General features: G+C 41.8%; 1 protein-coding gene across 2 annotated transcripts in view; it reads left to right on the top strand.

Annotated features, from left to right (window-relative positions):
- LOC139944020 (uncharacterized) overlaps positions 1 to 22,194 on the top strand; it is a 57,909-nt gene extending 35,715 nt beyond the window's left edge. For both annotated transcript variants that reach the window (XM_071940954.1, XM_071940955.1), the window contains exons 20-32: positions 4,416 to 4,646; positions 6,054 to 6,170; positions 7,015 to 7,142; positions 8,445 to 8,591; positions 9,435 to 9,813; positions 11,355 to 11,545; positions 12,502 to 12,669; positions 13,469 to 13,599; positions 14,016 to 14,115; positions 14,460 to 14,625; positions 15,084 to 15,150; positions 16,762 to 17,032; positions 18,522 to 22,194. In XM_071940954.1, coding sequence (XP_071797055.1) covers positions 4,416 to 4,646; positions 6,054 to 6,170; positions 7,015 to 7,142; positions 8,445 to 8,591; positions 9,435 to 9,813; positions 11,355 to 11,545; positions 12,502 to 12,669; positions 13,469 to 13,599; positions 14,016 to 14,115; positions 14,460 to 14,625; positions 15,084 to 15,150; positions 16,762 to 17,032; positions 18,522 to 18,773 — 2,348 coding nt within the window. In that variant the 3' untranslated portion in view covers positions 18,774 to 22,194. The remainder of the gene's footprint in view (positions 1 to 4,415; positions 4,647 to 6,053; positions 6,171 to 7,014; positions 7,143 to 8,444; positions 8,592 to 9,434; positions 9,814 to 11,354; positions 11,546 to 12,501; positions 12,670 to 13,468; positions 13,600 to 14,015; positions 14,116 to 14,459; positions 14,626 to 15,083; positions 15,151 to 16,761; positions 17,033 to 18,521) is intronic.
- The last annotated feature ends 1,448 nt before the right edge of the window (positions 22,195 to 23,642 follow it).

Here is a 23,642-nt window from a genome sequence, read left to right as displayed (position 1 = left end):
GTCGTGGTTGTGCAATTTAAAACCTTGCAGGGTCGTGGTTGTAGGCCATTTAAAACCTTGCAGGGTCGTGGTTGTACACCATTTAAAACGTTTTGGGTCGTGGTTGTAGGCCATTTAAAACCTTGCAGGGTCATTGTTGTAGGCCATTTAAAACCTTGCAGGGTCGTGGTTGTACACCATTTAAAACGTTGTAGGGTCGTGGTTGTAGGCCATTTAAAACCTTGCAGGGTCGTTGTTGTATGCCATTTAAAATGTTGTAGGGTCGTGGTTGTAGGCCATTTAAAACCTTGCAGGGTCGTTGTTGTATGCCATTTAAAATGTTGTAGGGTCGTGGTTGTAGGCCATTTAAAACCTTGCAGAGTCGTGGTTGTGCAATTTAAAACCTTGCAGGGTCGTGGTTGTAGGCCATTTAAAACCTTGCAGGGTCGTTGTTGAAGGCCATTTAAAATGTTGTAGGGTCGTGGTTGTAGGCCATTTAAAACCTTGCAGGGTCGTTGTTGAAGGCCATTTAAAATGTTGTAGGGTCGTGGTTGTAGGCCATTTAAAACCTTGCAGGGTCGTTGTTGTATGCCATTTAAAACGTCGTAGGGTCGTGGTTGTAGGCCATTTAAAACCTTGCAGGGACGTGGTTGTATGCCAATTAAAACGTTGTAGGGTCGTTGTTGTATGCCATTTAAAACGTTGTAGGGTCGTGGTTGTAGGCCATTTAAAACCTTGCAGAGTCGTGGTTGTGCAATTTAAAACCTTGCAGGGTCGTGGTTGTAGGCCATTTAAAACCTTGCAGGGTCGTGGTTGTACACCATTTAAAATGTTGTAGGGTCGTGGTTGTAGGCCATTTAAAACCTTGCAGGGTCATTGTTGTAGACCATTTAAAACCTTGCAGGGTCGTGGTTGTACACCATTTAAAACGTTGTAGGGTCGTGGTTGTAGGCCATTTAAAATGTTGTAGGGTCGTGGTTGTAGGCCATTTAAAACCTTGCAGGGTCGTTGTTGTATGCCATTTAAAATGTTGTAGGGTCGTGGTTGTAGGCAATTTAAAACCTTGCAGGGTCATGGTTGTGTGCAATTTAAAACCTTGCAGGGTCGTGGTTGTAGGCCATTTAAAACCTTGCAGGGTCGTTGTTGTATGCCATTTAAAACGTTGTAGGGTCGTGGTTGTAGGCCATTTAAAACCTTGCAGGGTCGTTGTTGTATGCCATTTGAAACGTTGTAGGGTCGTGGTTGTAGGCCATTTAAAACCTTGCAGGGTCGTAGTTGTGTGCCATTTAAAACGTAGGGTCGTGGTTGTAGGCCATTTAAAACCTTGCAGGGTCGTGGTTGTATGCCATTTAAATCGTTGTAGGGACGTGGTTGTAGGCCATTTAAAACCTTGCAGGGTCGTGGTTGTGTGCAATTTAAAACCTTGCAGGGTCGTGGTTGTTTGCAATTTAAAACCTTGCAGGGTCGTGGTTGTGTGCCATCTAAAACCTTGTAGGGACGTGGCCATGCGCCGTCTATTACCTTGTAGGGTCCTTGCCGTGCGCCGTCTAAAAACCTTGTAGGGTCTTGGCCTTGCGCTGTCTAAAACCTTGTAGGGTCGTGGTCGTGGCCGTGTGCCGTCTAAAGCCTTGCAGGGTCTTTGCCGTCTAAAACCTTGCTGTCCTTGCCATTTGCCATTTGAGACCTTGCCGGATCCTCGCGCGAGCGCCGTCTAAAACCCTTTAGGGTCGTGACCGTGCGCCGTCTACAACCTTGTAGGGTCGTGGCCGTGCGCCGTCTAAAACCTTGTAGGGTCGTGGCCGTGCGCCGTCTAAAACCTTGTAGGGTCCTTGCAGTGCACCGTCTAAAACCTTGTAGGGTCTTGGCTGTTCGCCGTCTAAAACCTTGCTGTCCTTGCCGTTTGAGACCTTGCAGGGTCCTTGCTGTGTGCCGTCTAAAACCTTGTAGGGTCCTTGCCGTGTGCCTTCTAAAACCTTGCTGTCCTTGCCATTTGCCATTTGAGACCTTGCCGGATCCTCGCGCGAGCGCCGTCTAAAACCTTGTAGGGTTGTGGCCGTGCACCGTCTAAAACCTTGTAGGGTCGTGGCCGTGCGCCGCAAAAACCTTGTAGGGTCCTTGCTGTGCACCGTCTAAAACCTTGTAGGGTCCTTGCCGGGCACCATCTTAAACCTTGCAGGGTCCTTGCCGTGTGCCGTCTAAAACCTTGCTGTCCTTGCCATTTGCCATTTGAGACCTTGCCGGATCCTCGCGCGAGCGCCGTCTAAAACCTTGTAGGGTTGTGGCCGTGCACCGTCTAAAACCTTGTAGGGTCGTGGCCGTGCGCCGTCAAAAACCTTGTAGGGTCCTTGCTGTGCACCGTCTAAAACCTTGTAGGGTCCTTGCCGGGCACCATCTTAAACCTTGCAGGGTCCTTGCCGTGTGCCGTCTAAAACCTTGCTGTCCTTGCCATTTGCCAGATGAGACCTTGCCGGATCCTCGCGCGAGCACCGTCTAAAACCTTTCAGGGTCGTGGCCGTAGCAAGTCTAATACCTTGCTGTCCTTGCCGTATGCCGTTTGAGACCTTGCAGGGTCCTTGTTGTGTTCCGTCTTAGACCTTGCTGTCCTTGCCCTATGCCGTTTGAGACCTTGCAGAGTCCTTGCCGTGCACCGTCTAAAACCTTGTAGGGTCGTGGCCGTGGGCCATCTCAAACCTTGCTGTAGTTGCCGTTTGCCGTTTGAGACCTTGCAGGGTCCTTGCTGTGCGCCGTCTAAAACCTTGCTGCCCTTGCCGTTTGCCGTTTGAGATCTTGCAGGGTCCTTGCCGTGCGCCGTCTCAAACCTTGTAGGGTCGTGGCCGTGCACCGTCTAAAACCTTGTAGGGTCTTGGCCGTTCGCCGTCTAAAACCTTGCTGTCCTTGCCGTTTGAGACCTTGCAGGGTCCTTGCCATGCGCCGTCTAAAACCTTGTAGGGTCGTGGCCGTGCACCGTCTAAAACCTTGTAGGGTCTTGGCCGTTCGCCGTCTAAAATCTTGCTGTCCTTGCCGTTTGCCGTTTGAGATCTTGCAGGGTCCTTGCCGTGCGCCATCTCAAACCTTGTAGGGTCTTGGCCGTTCGCCGTCTAAAACCTTGCTGTCCTTGCCGTTTGAGACCTTGCAGAGTCCTTGCCATGCGCCGTCTAAAACCTTTTAGGGTCGTGACCGTGCGCCGTCTAAAACCTTGTAGGGTCGTGGCCGTGCGCCGTCTAAAACCTTGTAGGGTCCTTGCTGTGCACCGTCTAAAACCTTGTAGGGTCCTTGCAGTGCACCGTCTAAAACCTTGTAGGGTCTTGGCCGTTCACCGTCTAAAACCTTGCTGTCCTTGCCGTTTGAGACCTTGCAGGGTCCTTGCTGTGTGCCGTCTAAAACCTTGTAGGGTCGTGGTCGTGGTCGTGTGCCGTCTAAAGCCTTGCAGGGTCTTTGCCGTGTGCCGTCTAAAACCTTGCTGTCCTTGCCATTTGCCATTTGAGACCTTGCCGGATCCTCGCGCGAGCGCCGTCTAAAACCTTGAGGGTTGTGGCCGTGCACCGTCTAAAACCTTGTAGGGTCGTGGCCGTGCGCCGTCTAAAACCTTGTAGGGTCCTTGCCAGGCACCGTCTAAAACCTTGTAGGGTCCTTGCCGGGCACCATCTAAAACCTTGCAGGGTCCTTGCCGTGTGCCGTCTAAAACCTTGCTGTCCTTGCCATTTGCCAGATGAGACCCCGCCGGATCCTCGCGCGAGCGCCGTCTAAAACCTTTCAGGGTCATGGCCGTAGCAAGTCTAAAACCTTGCTGTCCTTGCCGTATGCCGTTTGAGACCTTGCAGGGTCCTTGTTGTGCGCCGTCTTAGACCTTGCTGTCCTTGCCCTATGCCGTTTGAGACCTTGTAGAGTCCTTGCCGTGCACCGTCTAAAACCTTGTAGGGTCGTGGCCGTAGGAAGTCTAAAACCTTGCTGTCCTTGCCGTATGCCGTTTGAGACCTTGCAGGGTCCTTGTTGTGCGCCGTCTAAAACCTTTCAGGGTCAGGGCCGTAAGAAGTCTAAAACTTTGCTGTCCTTGCCCAATGCCGTTTGAGACCTTGCAGGGTCCTTGCCGTGTGCCGTCTTAAACCTTGCGGGGTCGTGGTTGTAGGCCATTCAAATACCTTGCGGGGTCGTGGTTGTGTGCCATTAAAAACCTTGCAGGGTCGTGGCTGTGTGCTGTCACAACTCTGTTTACGCTGCGTAAGAGAGTTAAGCACAACTCATACCCTGCGGATTATTTGTTACGAGTTTGTGACGTCAACATTCGAATCACAGTTTTTTCTTCAAAAAATATCAATTTAACATTCATGCATTCATCAACTCAACCCGTGAACAAGAAATATGAGAAATTGTTAAGTTTTAAATCGTGCAAATTTCCTCTGTTCAAAACTAATTATTTGTATCTGCGTTTCAAACAGTTGTGGATCTGGTCTGCCCAGAGACCTTTTCAGTCGTGGCGAACCCTATCAACTCTTCAACTATAGTTGTCTGGGAGGAACCACATCTAACTGGTTGGAATGGTACAAACTTTACATCGACTGCGGATTCTGGAGATGGATTTTCGATTGGTGAACATGAAGTGACGTATCATCAGTGGTTTGGATTCAACAATCTGGAGTTGCAGTGTTCTTTTGTGTTTCGGGTTATCGGTAAGCTTTTTGTAAAACTTTTGTGTAACTTTTCTTTACCAATCCGACGAAACAAAATTGGCAGCACCCTAAAAAATGAACAACTGCGATGTCTCTTTGTGCATAATCTAGGCACTCAAGACCACACACCGCATCACTTGCGCGCCCGGTGCGCGCTCGGATTGGTGTATAGTGTCCATTGTAAACCATTTATGAAATAAGAATAAAGACTGCTGTCCAAGTTGTCGATTATTCCAGCATTTTGCTTATGTCAAGGCTGGAGAAGAGGAATTCATAAATCAGTTGGCCATTTAGGTAATAATAGTACAATGGAAAAAAACCAAAATTGTCTCCTTAAAGGCACTGTACACGTTTGGTAATTATCAAAGACCAGTGTTTCTCACTTGTTGTATCCATCATAAGCATAAAATAACAAACCTGTGAAAATTTGGGCTCAATTGGTCATCAACACCGTGTTGGACGAATTTGTGTGCTTTCAGTTAGGAATAAAAGACTTCTAGCTAGAAGTCTTTTATTATTTTAGTGAGAAATTACCTCTTTCTCAAAAACTACGTTACTTCAGAGGGAGTCGTTTCCCACAATGTTTTATACTATCAACAGCTCTCCAATGCCCATTACCGAGTCAGTTTTTAAGTTAAAGTCACCTGGAAATATAATTTTTTTTTCTTTCAAACATAAAAGTATGTGCTTACGAACAATAAAGCAATTTTTTTAGTAATTGTTTGTCACGATTTATATGTTTAAGAAATATATAAACTTGTTTGGGGGCTGACTCCGCCTACCCCTTTTGTGACGTCAATCTAGGCAGACTTTGCCTGCAATGCGTAAAGTAAACACAAGTGCAAAGTACATGTACGTCCAAGTCGTGAGTTGGTATATTTCAAAAAGTGTTTTTCTGCATTCAGCAGCAATACAGCTGGTCGACATTGCCGGAAAAAAACTGAAACGTACTAACTCACGACTTGGTCCGTACATGTTCTTTGCAATTGTGTTTACACATTACAGGCAAAGTCTGCCTCAATTGACGTCACGAACAGTGCCCTCTCGGGTTGGGTCTTCTCTCAAATTTGTAAATAATATAAGAACTGATTTTTTAAAATCTTAGTTAACTGTTTATTCACATTCCACTCATCAAAACACATATATTAGTGACAAAAGCTTTATTTTGAAAAAACACCACTTCCAGTTAACTTTAATATTTGTTTTGATAATGACCAAATATGTACCTTCCCTTTAAGTTGAAAAATAGCATTTGTAAAAAAAAATGTCATACAAGCAATTTTATCTTTGCAGAGCATTTGTATTCTTTACAGAACTTCGGAAAATCATTGTTTTTTAGAGCTCAATATTTCTGGATAGGCACAAGACGTTATTGAACATTTCCTTTCATGCACCTCTCTAAAATAGGTCAGTGTGCGTCCGAAGTAACCAGAGATACCATGGTTGGTACCCTGTCTTGGCCGGTGACCGTGCCTGGTATTATTGCAGAGTCCATTGAGAGATGCCCGCTCACTACGACGAACGGTTTGTGTGAAAATAATTTACAAACAAATGTAAAGATGTATTTTTCAATAGCTGATTCACTATTTAAGGAGATATTTAACAAAAAAGGTCCTAAAAGAACGGCAAGTCTCGTGTTTGAACTTCCAGGACCATTGTGGTCCCAACCATATGAAGTTTCGTCCATTACTTTAGTTTTATGTGGTTTATGACCATAAAAATGACATACGTTGTTGAAAATGTAATAAACAAATTATATAAAAGTAAAAATAAATTCAACAAAATAACGAAGAAAAACCGTTTTAATTTGTCGTTTAGTAAAGGCGTCAGCTTCCTCTTTAAACTGCATCACGCGTTAATCTAACGCCCTCGGGACCATCGTGTGTCCGCCTATAAACCAGCTTTTGGTAGTTTCACATTTGATAATTGTGTATTTGTTTTAAAAGCTAATACTAATTTAAACAAGCTCTAATGGGTACTTTTGTTGTTCAGATTCAGCATTAAGAATAAATTAAAGCAAAGATTTGATTTCATAAAAAATTAAGATCTTCAGTTGTCATGTTTTCTCACTCAAGTGCGCGCAAGACTTGCACAGTCTAATGACAGCCATTTTGAAATCCAAGATGGTCGTCATACCAGGTGTCATTTTTCTGCTGTCCTTTGGACTAACGATGTTGGTAATGTTTCACTTTAATCATGCGCCTAGTTTCATGCTTTACAGGGAAAGTGCACAATCGACCTGTTTTTTTGGAGCTACATGTAAGCCTCCCTTTGTTTTAGATCATTTTAGTGTTTTTCAATAAAATGAAAAGTTTTTTTGGGGGGAATAAAAAAAAGATTGACTGACGATTAATTTAAATATTCACAGCTGGATTTCCAAGAGCCACAAGAAACTGTTCAACAGCACCTCCCCCTCTGTTTTTCATGTGGAAGGAACACATGATTCAAAGCTGCGGTGAAGCGATGAAGACAGTGACTGTTGAAGATATCGTTAAAGTAAGGTTTGGTGAACTGTTGGAACTGTAGTATACAAATAATGAATGTTTATGAGTGCAATAATATGTTCATGAGTTGAAAGATGGAATATTCTATTCAACGATTGAACATCTTTGCACTATTGCACGAGTGAAAAACAGTCATTATTTGTTTTATACAACATCTAAGTAGATCTATCATTTTGATTGAGGATACAACTTTCAAAACAAACAAAGCGTAGCCCTACACATGAATGTGAAATTACACCCATTTTTGGGGGGTCGGCCTGTTGGATTCAACAGTGACTGTGTGCATTCTGAACAGCTGTTTTGAGACATGCAGACGCCGAAATAATGATGCATTTCAAAAAGATGGCACTCAGTGATGTTTTTGCTCAGTGTGCAATAGTATACTTTTCGGGTGGAATGAAAAATGCACGGTGACTGATGTAGCGTGCAGTAGTACTTTTATTTGCTACCACGTGATGGACAATTCTATCAAATGGCAAGGATCTGCTTGGGTGTTATACAACATGCTATAGAGTGATTTTGTTGAAATTTAACAGAACTTGAACAAAGCATTAAACTGTACTGGGTTCTTATTTATTTTAGCACTTTATCATACCTCTTTAGGGGCCTATCAATGCAGCCAGTATTTTTTTCCTGCAAGGTATGTGGAGCAACATCTATAGTATAATAAGACCTGGGGTGGATTTCACAAAGGCTAGTCTTATCTTGAGTTAGGACGAGTTACTCGTGTCTTGGTCCGGCCAATCCAACTGTTAATACAGCAAATTTTGACCCTACTTCGTGGTAATTTTTCGAAGTGTCGTGGCCGAGCGGTTAAGAGCACCGAATTCAAACTCTGGTGTTTCTGATCAGCAGAGTGTGGGTTCGAATCCCCAGCCGTGACACTGTGTCCTTGAGCAAGACACTTAACCATTGCTTCGTCCTTCGGATGGGACGTAAAGCTGTTGGTCCCATGTGTTATGTAACGCATGTAAAAGAACCCAGTGCACTTATCGTAAGGGGTTCGCCCCGTTGTTCCTGGATGTGGCTGCTTAATGCGCCATAGCACCTTGTAAACCCTTATTAGGTGCTAAATAATTGGGTCTCAGAATTCATCACTGCAATAACCTATTGTTCTGAAAGTTTAAATATACTCAGCGCCTTGAGTACCTTGTTTATGAGATACGTGCGCTATATAAGACTTCGATATTATTATATTATTATTAATTACCTTCTTGTTTTTACCACTTTTAGCCCCCGAAAACAATCTTCTGCAAAATCGATTGTCTCAGACACAAATTTTTTATTTTTGCAGGTTGATGTGACGGAAGGAAATGCAGAAGAAGTAGCTGAGTTTCTTGTCAATCAAACTTCCTCGTCCTCTTCATCCAGCGAAAGTGATGTCGAAGCGATTTCACAGGTTTTGGAAAACATCGTCAACGCCAAATCTGGAAATCCCGCGGTAAGAGTGAATTCTTGCCTCTCGGTACCGTCTTGTAACTTTGGTAATGCCTACCAACTACCCTATTGATCCTTTGATCGCACATCACACGCGGCAACTGTGCCGCGCTCACCATTTTGGTTGGCAAGTAGGTTTACGTGTAAACGCTGTTTCGCCTTAAATGCGCACTTCACTGAATAATGCTCACTGACATTGCCCACCATTATGGCGCATCCAAGATTACTCGATGATGACGTCAGGTGAATTGGGTCAAAAGGAAAAATTTTCCGGGATTTCCGGCAGAATCCCGGGATCTCTTGTTAGTACCCCTCTTAATATTTTACTGAGATTCCAAGCACACGATGAAGACCATGGTCAAAGATGGTTAAAAACACTGGACACTATTGGTAATTGTCAAAGACCAGTCGTCTCACTTGGTGTATCTCAACACGTGCACAAAATAACAAACCTGTGAAAATTTGAAATCAATTGGTCGCAGAAGTTGTGAGATAATAATTGAAGAAAAAACACTTCTGTTACGAAAAAGTTGTGTGCTTTCAGATGCTTGATTTCGGGACCTCAAAGTATAATTCTGAGGTCTCAGAATCAAATTCAATTATTTTTTAGTGGAAAATTACTTGTTTCTTGAAAACTACGTTGCTTCAGAGGGAGAAGTCTCTCACAATGTTTTATACTGTCAACAGCTTTCCATTGCTTGTTACCAAGTATAAGTTTTTATGCTAGCAATTATGTTGAGTAATTACCAATACTGTCCAGTGCCTTTAACAACATTTGTAAACATGTTACCCAACCATTTGACGGATCTCAGAGTATAAATCTTGTTTGGCTTTACACAAATATCAGGTGACTGATGCTGTGGTAGAGACAGTCTCTAATGTCATCGTGAACGCCAAAGAGACGCAAGATTCTCCAGACAGTAAGAGCTCCTCGGCTATCATCCAGTCAGTTGAGGCTCAAGTTTCCCTGACTCTTCAGCAAGAAGAAAAGGTCAGCATACAGCAGGATACTATCCATGTCGAGGCAGTGAGCATTCACCCCATAGACGCAAGTAATGGATTCAGCTTTGCAACAGCACAAAAGGAGTCAGCTGGCTCGAGGTCGCCACAAGAGGGCTCTCTTGATGGGACTGAGGTCAAGACATTCACGAATGCCAGTGAGGTACCAAAGGGTGTGGTTGCATCGATTCAGTTACCAGCGAACATTAATGACCTGCTACCACAAGGTAATAATGGAAATATAAACAGAGAAATAATCTTTTTGAGGGGTTCAGTTGGCACAAATGAAACTGTGGTTTTGCAAATAATTGTACTCTACAATGATTCAAATGATAATTATTGTACTCTATTATGATTCAAAGAAGTTGCCATCCCGGTTGCATTATTTAAAAACTTTACACAAGTACCAAGTTACAGAGAGATGAACAATGTCAGCATATAATAAAGGAATCAATGTGAGGTGAAGAGGTTTTCAACTAATGGTTTATACGAGGCCTGGTTCTTGATAATTTACTTCGACGAAACCCGCAGAGGCTGGTTCTTGATCATTTTACCGAGATGAAGTCGAGGTAAATTATCAAGAACCAGGCCTCGGCGGGTTCAAACCACTACCACTAGTTGAAAACCGATTCAACACACTTATTTCCCATTTAAAAATACCTTTTCAGTCAAAAAACATCAACACTTTTTGGTCAAAAAGTAAAATAAATGCAAAAATTATAATTGTTCAACGATTTCTTTCAACACAACACCCCTCAAGCTATGAAATGGTAATGCCCTCGGGTAAACAACTCTATATAAGGAGATTGCTGTGCGCGTCGCGCGTATCCCGTGATGTGGCACAGCTTTTCCAGCCGTTGCTTTCGACCAATAGGAATGAAGAAACTGTGATATAAGCACAGGTGCAAGCTCGCGTTACATGCCCATGTTTCAACACTTTTTACTGGTGTTGTATCATCCGTTCAAACACCCCCACGTGATGCCCTCTTGACCAATCAGAATGGATAAACTGTCTTTATGAATATTTATGAATATTGTATAATATTGCCAAGGCTGTGCATTATCTTGATTGAAAGCATGGTTGGCCATACCATACATCATTTTGAGAAACGTGCATTTAAATTCCCCTAATGAAAAGCTTGTAAAGACCTACTAAACCTTTAAAAAAATTGGAGCCATCTGTTCTTTGCAGCAGGTTTCCAGATGTCTTGTTGACTGCAACACCCCTTCCGACATACTGAGTTGGCAGTAACTAGTTGAACCATCCCACATTTGTGTAATTCCTTGAGTTACTCTCCCCCCATTAAAAGGTTATAAGTAAGGGTATAAAAGAGTGGGTGACGAATTCTTAAAATTGGCAGGGTCGTGGCCGTTCGATTAAGGCCACGACCCTGGAAGGTTTTTAACGGCCGTTTAAAAACGAGTCACTACTGTTTTATTCCCATTCATATTAATGCCCTTTTTGGTAAAAGGCGAAACAGTTTCATAGTTCAAGACTTTCTGCCACTTGTTTCCTTTGCGAGTTGAAAAAAGTTTGCAAATTTTCAAAATCTTCTGTAACAATGTTTTGTGCGCATTAGGCGCTGTTACTTACAGCTATGAATTGCGTTGCACATAAGTCTAATTGGCGCGGTCTTAAAGAGCTCTAACTGGTCATTATCAACCGCTTAAACACCCCCACGTGACGCGCTCTCCACCAATGGGAATGGTGAAACTGTCTGGAGTATTTATGAATAATAACTTAAAATGAAACCATTGGTACCTGTAGGTAGCAGCACAACATTACTACAAGCTAGTTTCATAGTCTATGCTGACGACACATTGTTCCAGACTGGAGTTATGGAAGGTTCAAACGGCACAAACAACGTGACAACAATAGTCGCTGGGTCCATCGTTTCACTGGCAGTAGAAGGTGTGGAGCTTAAAAACCTCACTGATCCAGTGGTCATTAACTTCAAGGTAAGACCATCAGTTATATGTAGCTCTGTTTGAAATATATTTACAAAAAATAGTAATCTAAAGTTTAACTGTAAAAAAAACCCATGTCGAATGGTTTGGTTACTATTTGTGTGACACAAAACTCCATAGATGTACATTAAACTTACACGGTTTAGAGATAATGATGGTAGAAAGCTTCCCTTCCCTTCCCAAAAAACATACAAACTGTATCGACAAAACACTTTAAAGCCTTTGGACACTTTCTGAACAGAACAAAACTTAAAAGTTCACAGATTTACAAATAACTTACAGGGTTTACAGAAGGTAACGGTGACGACTTCTCTTGAAATATTCCATGAAATGCTTTACTTTTTGAGAAAACATTAAAACAATATCAATTCTCATATAAGAGATGTTAAATTTGCATCGGGGATAAAGAATATTAATTTTGGATTTTTACCCATACACCGATGTGTGTGTTAGCACTGTACACGCAGTACTTTCCCGAGTCCTGTGAAAATATATCACAGGCATGTTACTCGGGTGGGATTCGAACCCACGACCCTTGCAATTCTAGAGCAGTGTCTTACCAACTAGACTACTGAGGTTGCCAGGTAGCTAGAGGCACTTCGAATTTGTGTTTTGGCAGCGGGTACCGCAACAATATAATTTTCGATGTCGAGAATAACAGATTTATTTTAAATACATGTCATAAAACGGCGAATCGTGCGGAAACAAGGGTGGGTTCTCCAATTATTTTCTCCTGACTCCGATGACCGATTTAGCCTAAATTTTTACAGGTTTGTTATTTTATATTCAAGTTGTGGTACACGAAGTGTGGGCCTGTGGACAATACTGTTTACCGCTGTTGTGCAATTGCTTCTGCGGCACCTTATAGGGATACCATCATAGGTCTACTTTGCATTAAGTTTAATTTAAATGCCATGCAATATGACTGTTTGTGATCTTATTATTAGATTCTACCCAATGTTTCCCAAGAAGACGTTGACACAATCAAATGTGTGTTCTGGGAATTTGGTGAGGAGTCAGGTTTCTGGTCTACAGAGGGCTGCCAGCTTGCTGAGATGACCGATGACAAAGTGTCATGTGTTTGTGACCATGCTACTAACTTCGCCATACTTGTGGTATGTAGATCTCTCCAAGACTCTGGAACACTTTACATAATCCAACACTTTATTTACGAGTCCGATTTGAGCATATTTATTTAATTTTGCAAATCAATTTTGATTTTAAGAGTAGGCCTCCTAGGATTGTACATGTTGAGGTTTATACAAGTAGGTACATGCAAGATAGAGGTACATGTTGCGGTTTTGAGGAGTTATTTGTTAAGGGGTCACATAGGTACATGTTGAGGTGTCACAAAGGTAAGTGTCAAGGTTTCAATGAGGTATGTGTTGAGGTTTCATTGAGGTACGTATTGAGGTTTCAAGGAGGTACATATTGAGGTTTAAATGAGGTACTTGTAGAGGTTTCAAGGAGGTACGTGTTGAGGTTGCAATGAGGTACGTGTTGAGGTTTCAATGAGGTATGTGTTGAGGTTTCAATGAGGTATGTGTTGAGGTTTCAATGAGGTACGTGTTGAGGTTTCAATGAGGTATGTGTTGAGGTTTCAATGAGGTATGTGTTGAGGTTTCAATGAGGTATGTGTTGAGGTTTCAATGAGGAATGTGTTGAGGTTTCAGTGAGGTATGTGTTGAGGTTTCAATAAGGTACATGTTAAAGTTTCAATGTGGTATGTGTTGAGGTTTCAGGGAGGTAGTTATTGAGGTTTAAATGAGGTACGTATTGAGGGTTAAATGAGGTACATGTTAAGTTTTCAATGTTGAGGTTTCAAAGCAGTGGATGTTGAAGTGCAGGTGTAAAAATGTAATGGTTCTACGGGAAACATCCAAACAAATTTTGTCTACCTTTTGCTTTGCGCAGGATGTGAAGGGTCAGAAACGTAGAGATGATGGTCTCTCCTTAACCCCAGCGCTTGATCTCATCAGCCAAATAGGAGGTGCTCTATCAGTTGCAGCTCTCGCTATTACATTGGTAATTTATTTGTCTATAAGGTAAGTCTGTGGGGGTGGCACTGGTCGCAAGACCGCTCTTGTCAACAACACTGAAGAATGGATGTAGAGAAATATCAGCTGACCCACCAGAACATCTAATCTTCCACCTATTTCTAAAATAGGCTTTATTTACTCATTGTGTAACCCTTGACAGTGAAGCCATCCTTTTTCTAACAAATTGTATTGGAGACATGGACAGCAAGAAATCAAATCTTTTTTTAAGGAATTAAAGAACTATCATTCTTTAATGGCAGTTGTGGCTTAAGTGACAAAGCCCAAACAAACAAACAAACAAACAAACAAACAAACAAACAAACAAACAAACAAACAAACAAACAAACAAACAAACAAACAAACAAACAACAAACAAAAACAAACATTGTATGTTAATAGCTGATGATTGATTTCCCATCCAGCAAACTACGCACCGGCAAATCTCGTCAGATTTTCATCCATTTTTGTTTCTCCTTGTTGATGCTGTACATCGTGTTCCTGGCTGGTATTGACAATGGAAGGGTAAGTGTAACGATAATGAAATGTGAAATCACTGTTGCCTTATAAAGGGAAGGTACAGGTTTGGTAATTACTCAAAACAAATATTAATTTAAAAATTGATTTGGTAACGAGCATTGGAGAGCTGTTGATAGTATAAAACATTGTGAAAAACGACTCCCTCTGAAGTAACATAGTTTTTTCTAAAATATTAAGAGACTTCTAGCTTGAAGTCTTTTATTCCTATCTGAAAGCACACAAATTCGTCCAACAAGGGTGCTTAAGTTTTCTTTCATCATTTTCTCGCAACTTCGACGACCAATTGATAAGGGAACGTGCAGTTCATTATTGTCTGATCTCATCTGCAGGGTTCTGGAGGATGGTGTGTATTTGTTGGAGCGCTGATTCACTACTTGAGTCTGACCACCATGATGTGGATGGCTGTTGAAGCCAGGAATATGTATGTCAGCACCGTCAAGGTGTTCCCTGAAGACACGCCACGATACATGATCAAAGCTGGACTCCTTGCTTGGGGTAAGCCTCCAAAACATAAATTCAATTCCGATCGATTTCACAAAACATGGGACGGGTTGAACACATCCTTTCTTTCATGGCAAAGGCACTGAGCCAGTTCTCACTTAGGATCAGTACAAGAGTCTTCCTTAGCAGGGCATGCGGGGATGAACAATTCTGCATAACTTGCTACTCATGATACGATACATTTGGGCACACCATCAGCACATGCAGTGAATATCATGATGGGCCTATAACGAAGCCTTGTGGAACACCATCACTCCTACCATTAATTCACACTGCTCTTAGTTTTTTAAGCACCTCTAAGAGTTAAATATTTCTACATATCTCTCTTCGTGATAGGATACATTTTGGGCACATTATCAGCGAGCACAGTGAATTTATATTGATGGGCCTATTCCTTGTGGAATACCTGTATAACTCCTACCATTAACTCACACAACTCTTATTTTTTTAAGGATCTCCACTGATTGTCCTGACAGTAACTTTGGCAGCAGCGACAGAATCCTACCAGCATGAAGATTAGTAAGTTTTGTAATAACGATTTTATAGGACTGGAATTAAAAGGGATTTTAAAATATTCTCTTAGAATTTTTCAATTCAACATTGAGACGTCAAGCACATAAACGCCTACCTCGTACTTACCTGAAGCTAGGTTCATGTAGTGCTTGAGTAGTTTGACAACCTGTTAGTGTTATTGAAGTATCATCATCATAGCCATCCTCCCGAGGTAGGTCCTGGAGATGGCTTCCCAACTGTGATATGAGTCTCCATAGGTCTCTGTTCCTTGCTAGATGTCCTGCTGCTGCCACTGATGGTATGTCGGCCTCTTCACAGAGAAGTGCTTGATCCAAGGTAGGTCCTGGAGATGGCTTGCCGACCACTATGAGTCTCCATAGGTCTCTGTTCCTTGCTAGGTGTCCTGCTGCTGCCACTGATGGTATGTCAGCCTCTTCACAGAGAAGTGCTTGATCCAAGGTAGGTCCTGGAGATGGCTTGCCAACCACTATGAGTCTCCATAGGTCTCTGTTCCTTGCTAGGTGTCCTGCTGCTGCCACTGATGGTATGTCAGCCTCTTCACAGAGAAGTGCTTGATCCAAGGTAGGTCCGGGAGATGGCTTGCCCACCACTATGAGTCTCCACAGGTCTCTGTTCCTTGCTAGATGTCCTGCTGCTGCCACTGATGGTATGTCAACCTCTTCACAGAGAAGTGCTTGATCCAAGGTAGGTCCCGGAGATGGCTTGCCAACCACTATGAGTCTCCACAGGTCTCTGTTCCTTGCTAGGTGTCCTGCTGCTGCCACTGATGGTATGTCAGCCTCTTCACAGAGAAGTGCTTGATCCAAGGTAGGTCCCGGAGATGGCTTGCCAACCACTATGAGTCTCCATAGGGCTCTGTTCTTTGCTAGGTGTCCTGCTGCTGCCACTGATGGTATGTCAGCCTCTTCACAGAGAAGTGCTTGATCCAAGGTAGGTCCCGGAGATGGCTTGCCCACCACTATGAGTCTCCACAGGTCTCTGTTCCTTGCTAGATGTCCTGCTGCTGCCACTGATGGTATGTCAACCTCTTCACAGAGAAGTGCTTGATCCAAGGTAGGTCCCGGAGATGGCTTGCCAACCACTATGAGTCTCCATAGGTCTCTGTTCCTTACTAGGTGTCCTGCTGCTGCCACTGTATGTTAGCCTCTTCACAGAGAAGTGCTTGATACAAGGTAGGTCCCGGAGATGGTTTGCCAACCACTATGAGTCTCCATAGGTCTCTGTTCATTGCTAGATGTCCTGCTGCTGCCACTGATGGCTTGCCAACCACTATGAGTCTCCATAGGGCTCTGTTCCTTGCTAGGTGTCCTGCTGCTGCCACTGATGGTGTGTCAGCCGCTTCACAGAGAAGTGCTTGATCCAAGGTAGGTCCCGGAGATGGCTTGCCAACCACTATGAGTCTCCATAGGTCTCTGTTCCTTGCTAGATGTCCTGCTGCTGCCACTGATGGTATGTCAGCCGCTTCACAGAAGTGCTTGATATCTTCCAGCCAGTGTTTCCCCGGTCTACCTCTTGGTCCGTTATTGAATAGGGTACTAGAACTGTTCATACATTTTACATTTTACAACACAATCATTACTTTTATTTTGACTGTAGTTGCTTCATCTCTCCTGGTCTGGCCATGTACCTCGGTCTCCTCACCCCAATCGCTCTCATCCTCCTCCACAACGTCATCACTTTCATCCTGGTCATGCGCAGTCTCCTCAAGGTCAAAGAGGCATCTCGGTCAGAGCAAATAACCAAACGTCTCCAGAATGCTGTGGGAATCTCAGCCCTCATGGGCTTAACTTGGTGCTTTGGGTTTCTGGCCATTGAAGGGGCAACTGCTATCTTCCAGCTCCTCTTCTGTGTGTTTAACTCCTTGCAGGTCTGTTCATTGAACTATTTACTAAAGAAATGGCAGTTATTTGGGTTGGCATCCATATTTAATAAATCAGGGTACAAAGTGTGCAAATCTCACAGTAAAGAGTAGTAGGTTTAAAGGCAGTGGACACTATTGGTAATTACTCAAAATAATCATCAACAATAAACCTTTCTTGATTAGAGTAATGGGGAGAGGTTGATGGTATAAAACATTGTGAGAAACAGCTCCCTCTGAAGTGACGTAGTTTTCGAGAAAGAAGTAATTTTTCACGGCTTTGGTTACGAGACCTCAAGTTTAGAGTTTGAGGTCTCGAAATCAAGCATCAGAAAGCACACAACTTCGTGTGACAAGGGTGTTTTTTCTTTCATTATTATTTCGCAAATTCGACGACCGATTGAGCTCAAATTTTCACAGGTTTGTTATTTTATGCATTTGTTGAGATACACCAAGTGAGAAGACTGGTCTTTGACAATTACCAATAGTGTCCACTGTCTTTAATGAACATATCAAAATGTGCAAATTATTCTATTCAATTCTATTCAATATTCTATTCAATATAACATTTATTCCCATCCTGAAAAGTACATAACAGAATGCAGAAGACAAAATTGTGGTCTTGCTGAGGCACGATCTTAAAGCCATTGGACCCTTTTGGTAAACAGTATTATCCAAAGGCCCACACTTCGTGTATCACAACTTATATATAAAATAACAAACCTGTGAAAATTTGGGCTTAATCGGTCATCGGAGTCGGGAGAAAGTAACGGGAAAACCCACCCTTGTATCCGCGCTTGTCGCCATGTCATGACATGTGTTTAAAATAAATCTGTAATTCTCGCTAACGAGAATTGAGGTTGTTTTACTGTTTTCTCAAAAAGTAAAGCATTTCATGGAATAATATTTCAAGAGAAGTATTTCACCACTACCTTCTGTAAACCCTGTTAGTTATTTGTAAATCTGTGAACTTTTTTTTTTTTCTGTACCGAAAGGATCCAATGGCTTTAATAAGCTAAGGCTTGTAGTAGAGTGCTTTTAGAAGAAAAATAAAGAAAAACAATCATCACACGAGGCAATTTGCAGGAACTGATTCCAGGCTATGTTCGTGAAGTAAAGGCAATCAAATTGAAATATTCACCTATGTTTCTTGGGGATTGTAAGGCTATGATTTGAAAATATTACTAAAAAAAATGTGCTACCAAAGTGTTCCATTTGCATGCATCGCAATTGGTTGCCTCAAAGTTGCCTCATGTGAGAAGGTGCTTACACTCTTCTGAAGTCGATGGGCGGTCGGCCCTCTGCTTGGAAGCCCACCACATTATTTAGTCATATTGCAGAAGTAAATATAGAATAGATAGATAGAATAGATTTATTTATTGTCCACGTTAAAAACCATAGAAACGTAACATCCAGTGGCCAAATACAAGTATACACAATCAATATAAAAACTGTATAATTAACAAACTCATATGTATGCCGTTATTGTTTGTGGTAGGGTGTGGTCGTCTTTGTCATGTTCTGTGCTCGACGTGAAGAGGTCCGAGCAGCGGTCGCCCCTTACCTTAGACGGATCTGCTGTTGCCGTGTGTGTCAAGCACCCGAGCTTCATCCCGATAGGTCCTACGATCTCCCAACCTCTCAGACTGCACTCGGCACTTCAAGTATTAACACAGCCAGCCTTGATCTTTCTGTGTCTGTAGCAGTCGAGGAGTCACATGAAAAATATGTATCGACAGAGGCTCTTTGAATTACAGATAATCTCCAGAGAGCTTGACAGTTTTCTCGGTAAGGGATTTGAGGTGCAGGGATGGGCAAAGCTCCTCTACAAGAGGCTACAAGGTCAAATTGAGTTACGTGATCCACCTCACTTTTAAAGGGAAGGTACACCTTTGGTAATTGTCAAAGACCAGACTTCTCACTTGGTGCATCCAACCGTAAGCATAAATTTAATAACAAGCCTGTGAAAATTAAGCTCAATTGGTCATCAGAGTTGCGAGAAAACGATGAGAGAAAAAACACCCTTGTTGGGTGAATTAGTGTGCTTTCAAATAGGAATAAAAGACTTCTAGCTAGAAGTCTTTTTTTATTTTAGTGAGAAATAACCTCTTTCTCAAAATCTATGCTACTTCACAGGGAGCCATTTCTCACAATGTTTTATACTATCAACAGCTCTCCAATGCTCGTTACCAAGTCAGTTTTAAGCCAATACTTGTTCTGAGTAATTACCAAACGTGTACCTTCTTTTTAAAGGTACTGGACACCTTTGGTTTTTGTCTTCTCACTTGGTGTAGCTCTACATGCATAAAATAATAAACTTGTTAATATGAACTCAATTGGTTGTCGAAGTTGGGAGTAAGTATAGGTAGAAAAAACACCCTTGTCACAAAAGTTAGTGTACTTTCAGATGCTTTAATTTGAGACCTCAGCCTGAAGTCTTGAATTCAATTCAGAGGGAGCCGTTTTTCTCAATGTGTTATATACTATCAACAGCTCTCCTTTGCTCGTTACCAAGTAAGTTTTTATGCTCAAAATTACTTTGAGTAATTATCAATAGTGTCCAGTGCCTTTAACTTGTGTAAAACGCACTTTGTTAGTAGATGTCCTTTAAAAAAGAGAAAACAGACGTTTGCCCAAATTAATATTTTGTAGGCCCTCAAAAATAATTATATTCAAGACAGATTTTAAAGCCTGATAAAGGTCAAACAGTGTAAAAGTGTTGCCCATTTGTGACCAGGGGGTTGTTGAACTCTAACTTGGGGTATTAACCCAATTCACCTGACGTCATCATCAGAATAATCTTGCATGCGCCATATTGGTGGGCAACGTCATTGTGCGTTGCTCAGCAGAGAAGTGCGCATTTTTGGTGGCGCAGCGTTTACACGTAAACCTATTGACCTCCAGAATGGTGAGCGTGGCACAGTCGTGGCGTGTGACATGCGTGCAAGGGGTCAATTGTGGATGGATTAAAAAAAAAATAATCAAGATTGATGCTCAGACTTTTGTAAAGTTACACTGGTGAAGAGGTTTTTTTTTAGGAAGAATAATTTAATGGACCCTGCGACTCCCCGTATATACCTGAGCAGAGGATAACAGTTCAAGTGTCAAAGAATAATTTCCCCTTACTGTACAAAGCTGTGAGACTTCTTCGTATTTTTGTGTGTATTTTTAAAGTATTTTAGAGTTAAAGAAAGTGGACTCAATTGGTAATTGTCAAAGACCAGTATTCTCACTTGCTGTATCTCAACATGTGCATAAAATTAAAAAACCTGTGAAAATTTGAGCTCAATCGGTCATCAAAATTGCGAGATAAACGAAAAAACACCCTTGTCACACGATGTTGTGTGCTTTCAGATGCTTGATTTCGAGACCTCAAGTTCTAAATCTGAGGTCTTGAAATCAAAATCGAGGAAAAATACTTCTTTCTCGAAAACTACTCCACTTCAGAGGGAGCCAATTCTCATTAGGTTTTATATTACCAACCTGTCCCCATTACTCTTTCCCAGATAAGGTTTTATGCTTATAATTATTTTGAGTAATTACCGATAGTGTCCACTGCCACTTTATGCTCAGTCTTTGAAGTTGAACACTTCCTGAATGTTTTAGCTGTTGGTGATTTTGTTTATTGCTCTCATTTTTTTAAGAAGTTTATAGGTTTATTTAATATTGCAGAAACCATCGTAATTCAAAATGAATAATACAAAATGTTATATAATCAAATTGAGTGTACACAGACTTATATGAGTAATAAATAATAATAATAATAATATAGGCCTATATCTTTTATACGATTATTTAATGAGTAGGGTAGATGGCCTTAGCTTTTGATCCAAACCGGACCTTTTTGGTGTATTTTTGAATATTTTAAATTCATAATAATATGCTCAGTGCTCAGTTTTTGAAAGTTGAACACTTTTAGAAATTTTTAGCTGAACAGTGATTCTTTGGGTTATATTTTACCTTTTTTAAACATATAATGTATTCGTAAGCTCTTTATTTCTATTAACTGAGTTGCTATATAGTTGTGCACAGTATAATATCTTAATATAATGGCGCTATCAATGGATTGTTCCGGCTTTCCACTTAGCTCCGCCCTCCGCGCACGTGAGCAAGATACGTGTACAAGCACTCCAAATGACATTCTGCACGATTGTGCTGCGCGTGCCAAATATATGCGCACGCATGACCGAGTTTGTCCGACCACAATCATTGCGGTGATTGGTCAAATGGGTGAACGCGCACAGTTTGATTGACAGGCCGAATCTGTCCATTGTCTGCTTAGAATATTTGCAAAACAGAAAATAAGCATTTGTGTTTTCGCCTTAGTTTGGATACAATTGACACTTTTTACTTGTGCATTTAGGCTGGAAAGGTAACATTGTAAGAAGGATATAGGGTACGTTTATTCAATATTGCAGAAATCGCAGTAATTTCAAAATGTTATCTAATCAAATTGATTGTACACAGAGTTATGAGAAATATACAATAATATAGGGCTATTATATCTTTTATACAATTGATGCGGGGTATAAGTACACTATAGCAGAAATTTCACTCGACTCCGCCTTGTGAAATGGAACAGTCCAGATTTCAAGGGGCCCTTATTTTGATGTAAATTTTGTATGAATAGAATGCAGCCTAGATTTGTTTTATTTTGCATTCATTCAATAATAGACTTCTTACCTATGACGTCACAATCCACACTGGGGTCCTCACTGAGGCCAATTAATATGATTGGCTGAAAGTTGTATCTTTCCATTGTTCGATCTCAGTTTGGTGGACAATGCAAGGGGTCTATCTCTAAGCCAGCGGCCCAATTTCATAGAGCTGCTAAGCACAACAAATTTGCTTAGCATGAAATTTCTTCCTTGATAAAAAGAGGATCATAAAGCATATTGCTTGTTACTGGTATTCAGCTGTAGTTTGCTCATCCTGAAAATCACGTGGAATTTTCGGTTGGTAATCCTGTTTTATCGAGGCAGAAATTTCATGTTAAGCAAATTTTTGTGCTTAGCAGCTCTATGAAATTGGGCCCTGGTCAATTGCTAAAGTGCCTTGCCTTATTCATAGAAAAATTTCATCTTCAACCTGGAGCTCCTTTATACACATGGATTTAAGGACTGATTGTATAGATGGTTTACATCCAATAAACTAAATAGACTAAAACATAACTTTGTTGAAGGATTTGTTTTCATTTCTGGCAATTACTAAAAAAAACACCATTTTTTTCCCCACCCCTTAAGATTTGTTTCCATTCACCAGGTGCCGCTTGTAAAAAGTTTACATTATGAAGTGTTGGCAGAATTACGGCACAAGGTGGCGCTCTTCCGAACCCGCCTAACTTCCGAACCCGCCTGAACGTACAAACTCACGACTTGGTCCGTACATGTACTTTGCAATTGTGTTTACTCTACGCATTACAGGCAAAGTCTGCCTCGATTGACGTCACGAACAGCGCCCTCTCGGGTCGGGGTCTACTCTTAAATGAATAATTAAAATGGGTGCATATAGACGATGTGACCTCTGACATCACACGAAAACCATAACATGATTCGCGCGCATACCGCCGGGCAAAACCTTTGAGTTTTGGCAGCCAGCTAGAAAGTGTACGCAATCTTACTGTGACTGCGCAACTCAGTGCCCGGTGAAACATGACGTATAGAGTGTTTTGTCAACAGAGGGCGGTTTGAATGTAAACATAGGTAACATCGTCTATACTGCTACACAAATGGACTCCAAGCATTTCAAACTTCTTTTAGATACTGAGGTCACTGACATGACTGAGTAAAAGCTTGAATGAAAGCTTCAAACACCCCCAACTGCCTCTATGCCAAGGTGATAGTGATGGGCAATGGGAAAACCCCTTGGAAACCATGACTTGCTCTATTGTTTTTGCTCGGCCTGGATAAACCAATAAATCAAGACCACTCAAACTTTTCATTTTGTTTCTCGAGCGTGTAGTGAAGGAAGTCAGGAAATTAATTTTGTTTTGTTTCATTAATGAATCAGCAATTTTTTATTATTTTATTTTAAAGGGACAAATTTGGCAGTACGTGATGGTCCCCGCCCCCTTTAACGCAGGGTTTTAACAATTCGAAGGATTGCATGCACCCCTTAGGTTGCGACACCCAAGTGTATTTTCCTAATCTTTACCCTAAAGTGAAGATCACTGGGGGTGGACTGGATTTCACAAAGAGTTAAGACTCGTCTTATCTCGAGTTAGGACGAGTTACTCGTCTTAACTATAGGACTAGCCGTACGTTTTTAAAATATCTCCTTGGACTAGTCTTAAATTAAGACTAGTCCTATCACTTTGTGAAATTGACCCCATGGGGTTATCGTCATTCATAGAGCAGTCATCATTCAGATATTCTACCATAAATTCTGCACCATTTCTGTGGCATGTCAAGGCTGAGAGGTTTAGTACATTGGTCTTAAGATCTTAAGTTCTGGGTTGCTGAGCAACAGGGTGTGGGTTCAAATCCCGGTCATGACACTTGTGTTCTTCAGCAAGTCGACACTCTAACTATAATGGTTCTCTTCAACCAGGGGTAAACTTGAGGGCAGAGGTGGTTCCTGTGATTGATTAAGCTTGGTTCGCTGCATATACTTGGCAGCA

Source organism: Asterias amurensis, chromosome 11 (genome assembly GCF_032118995.1).
Source record: "Asterias amurensis chromosome 11, ASM3211899v1".
Lineage (NCBI taxonomy): Eukaryota > Metazoa > Echinodermata > Asteroidea > Forcipulatida > Asteriidae > Asterias > Asterias amurensis.
The sequence above is the reverse complement of the archived record's forward strand: the minus strand, read 5'-3'. Positions and strand labels throughout refer to the sequence as shown.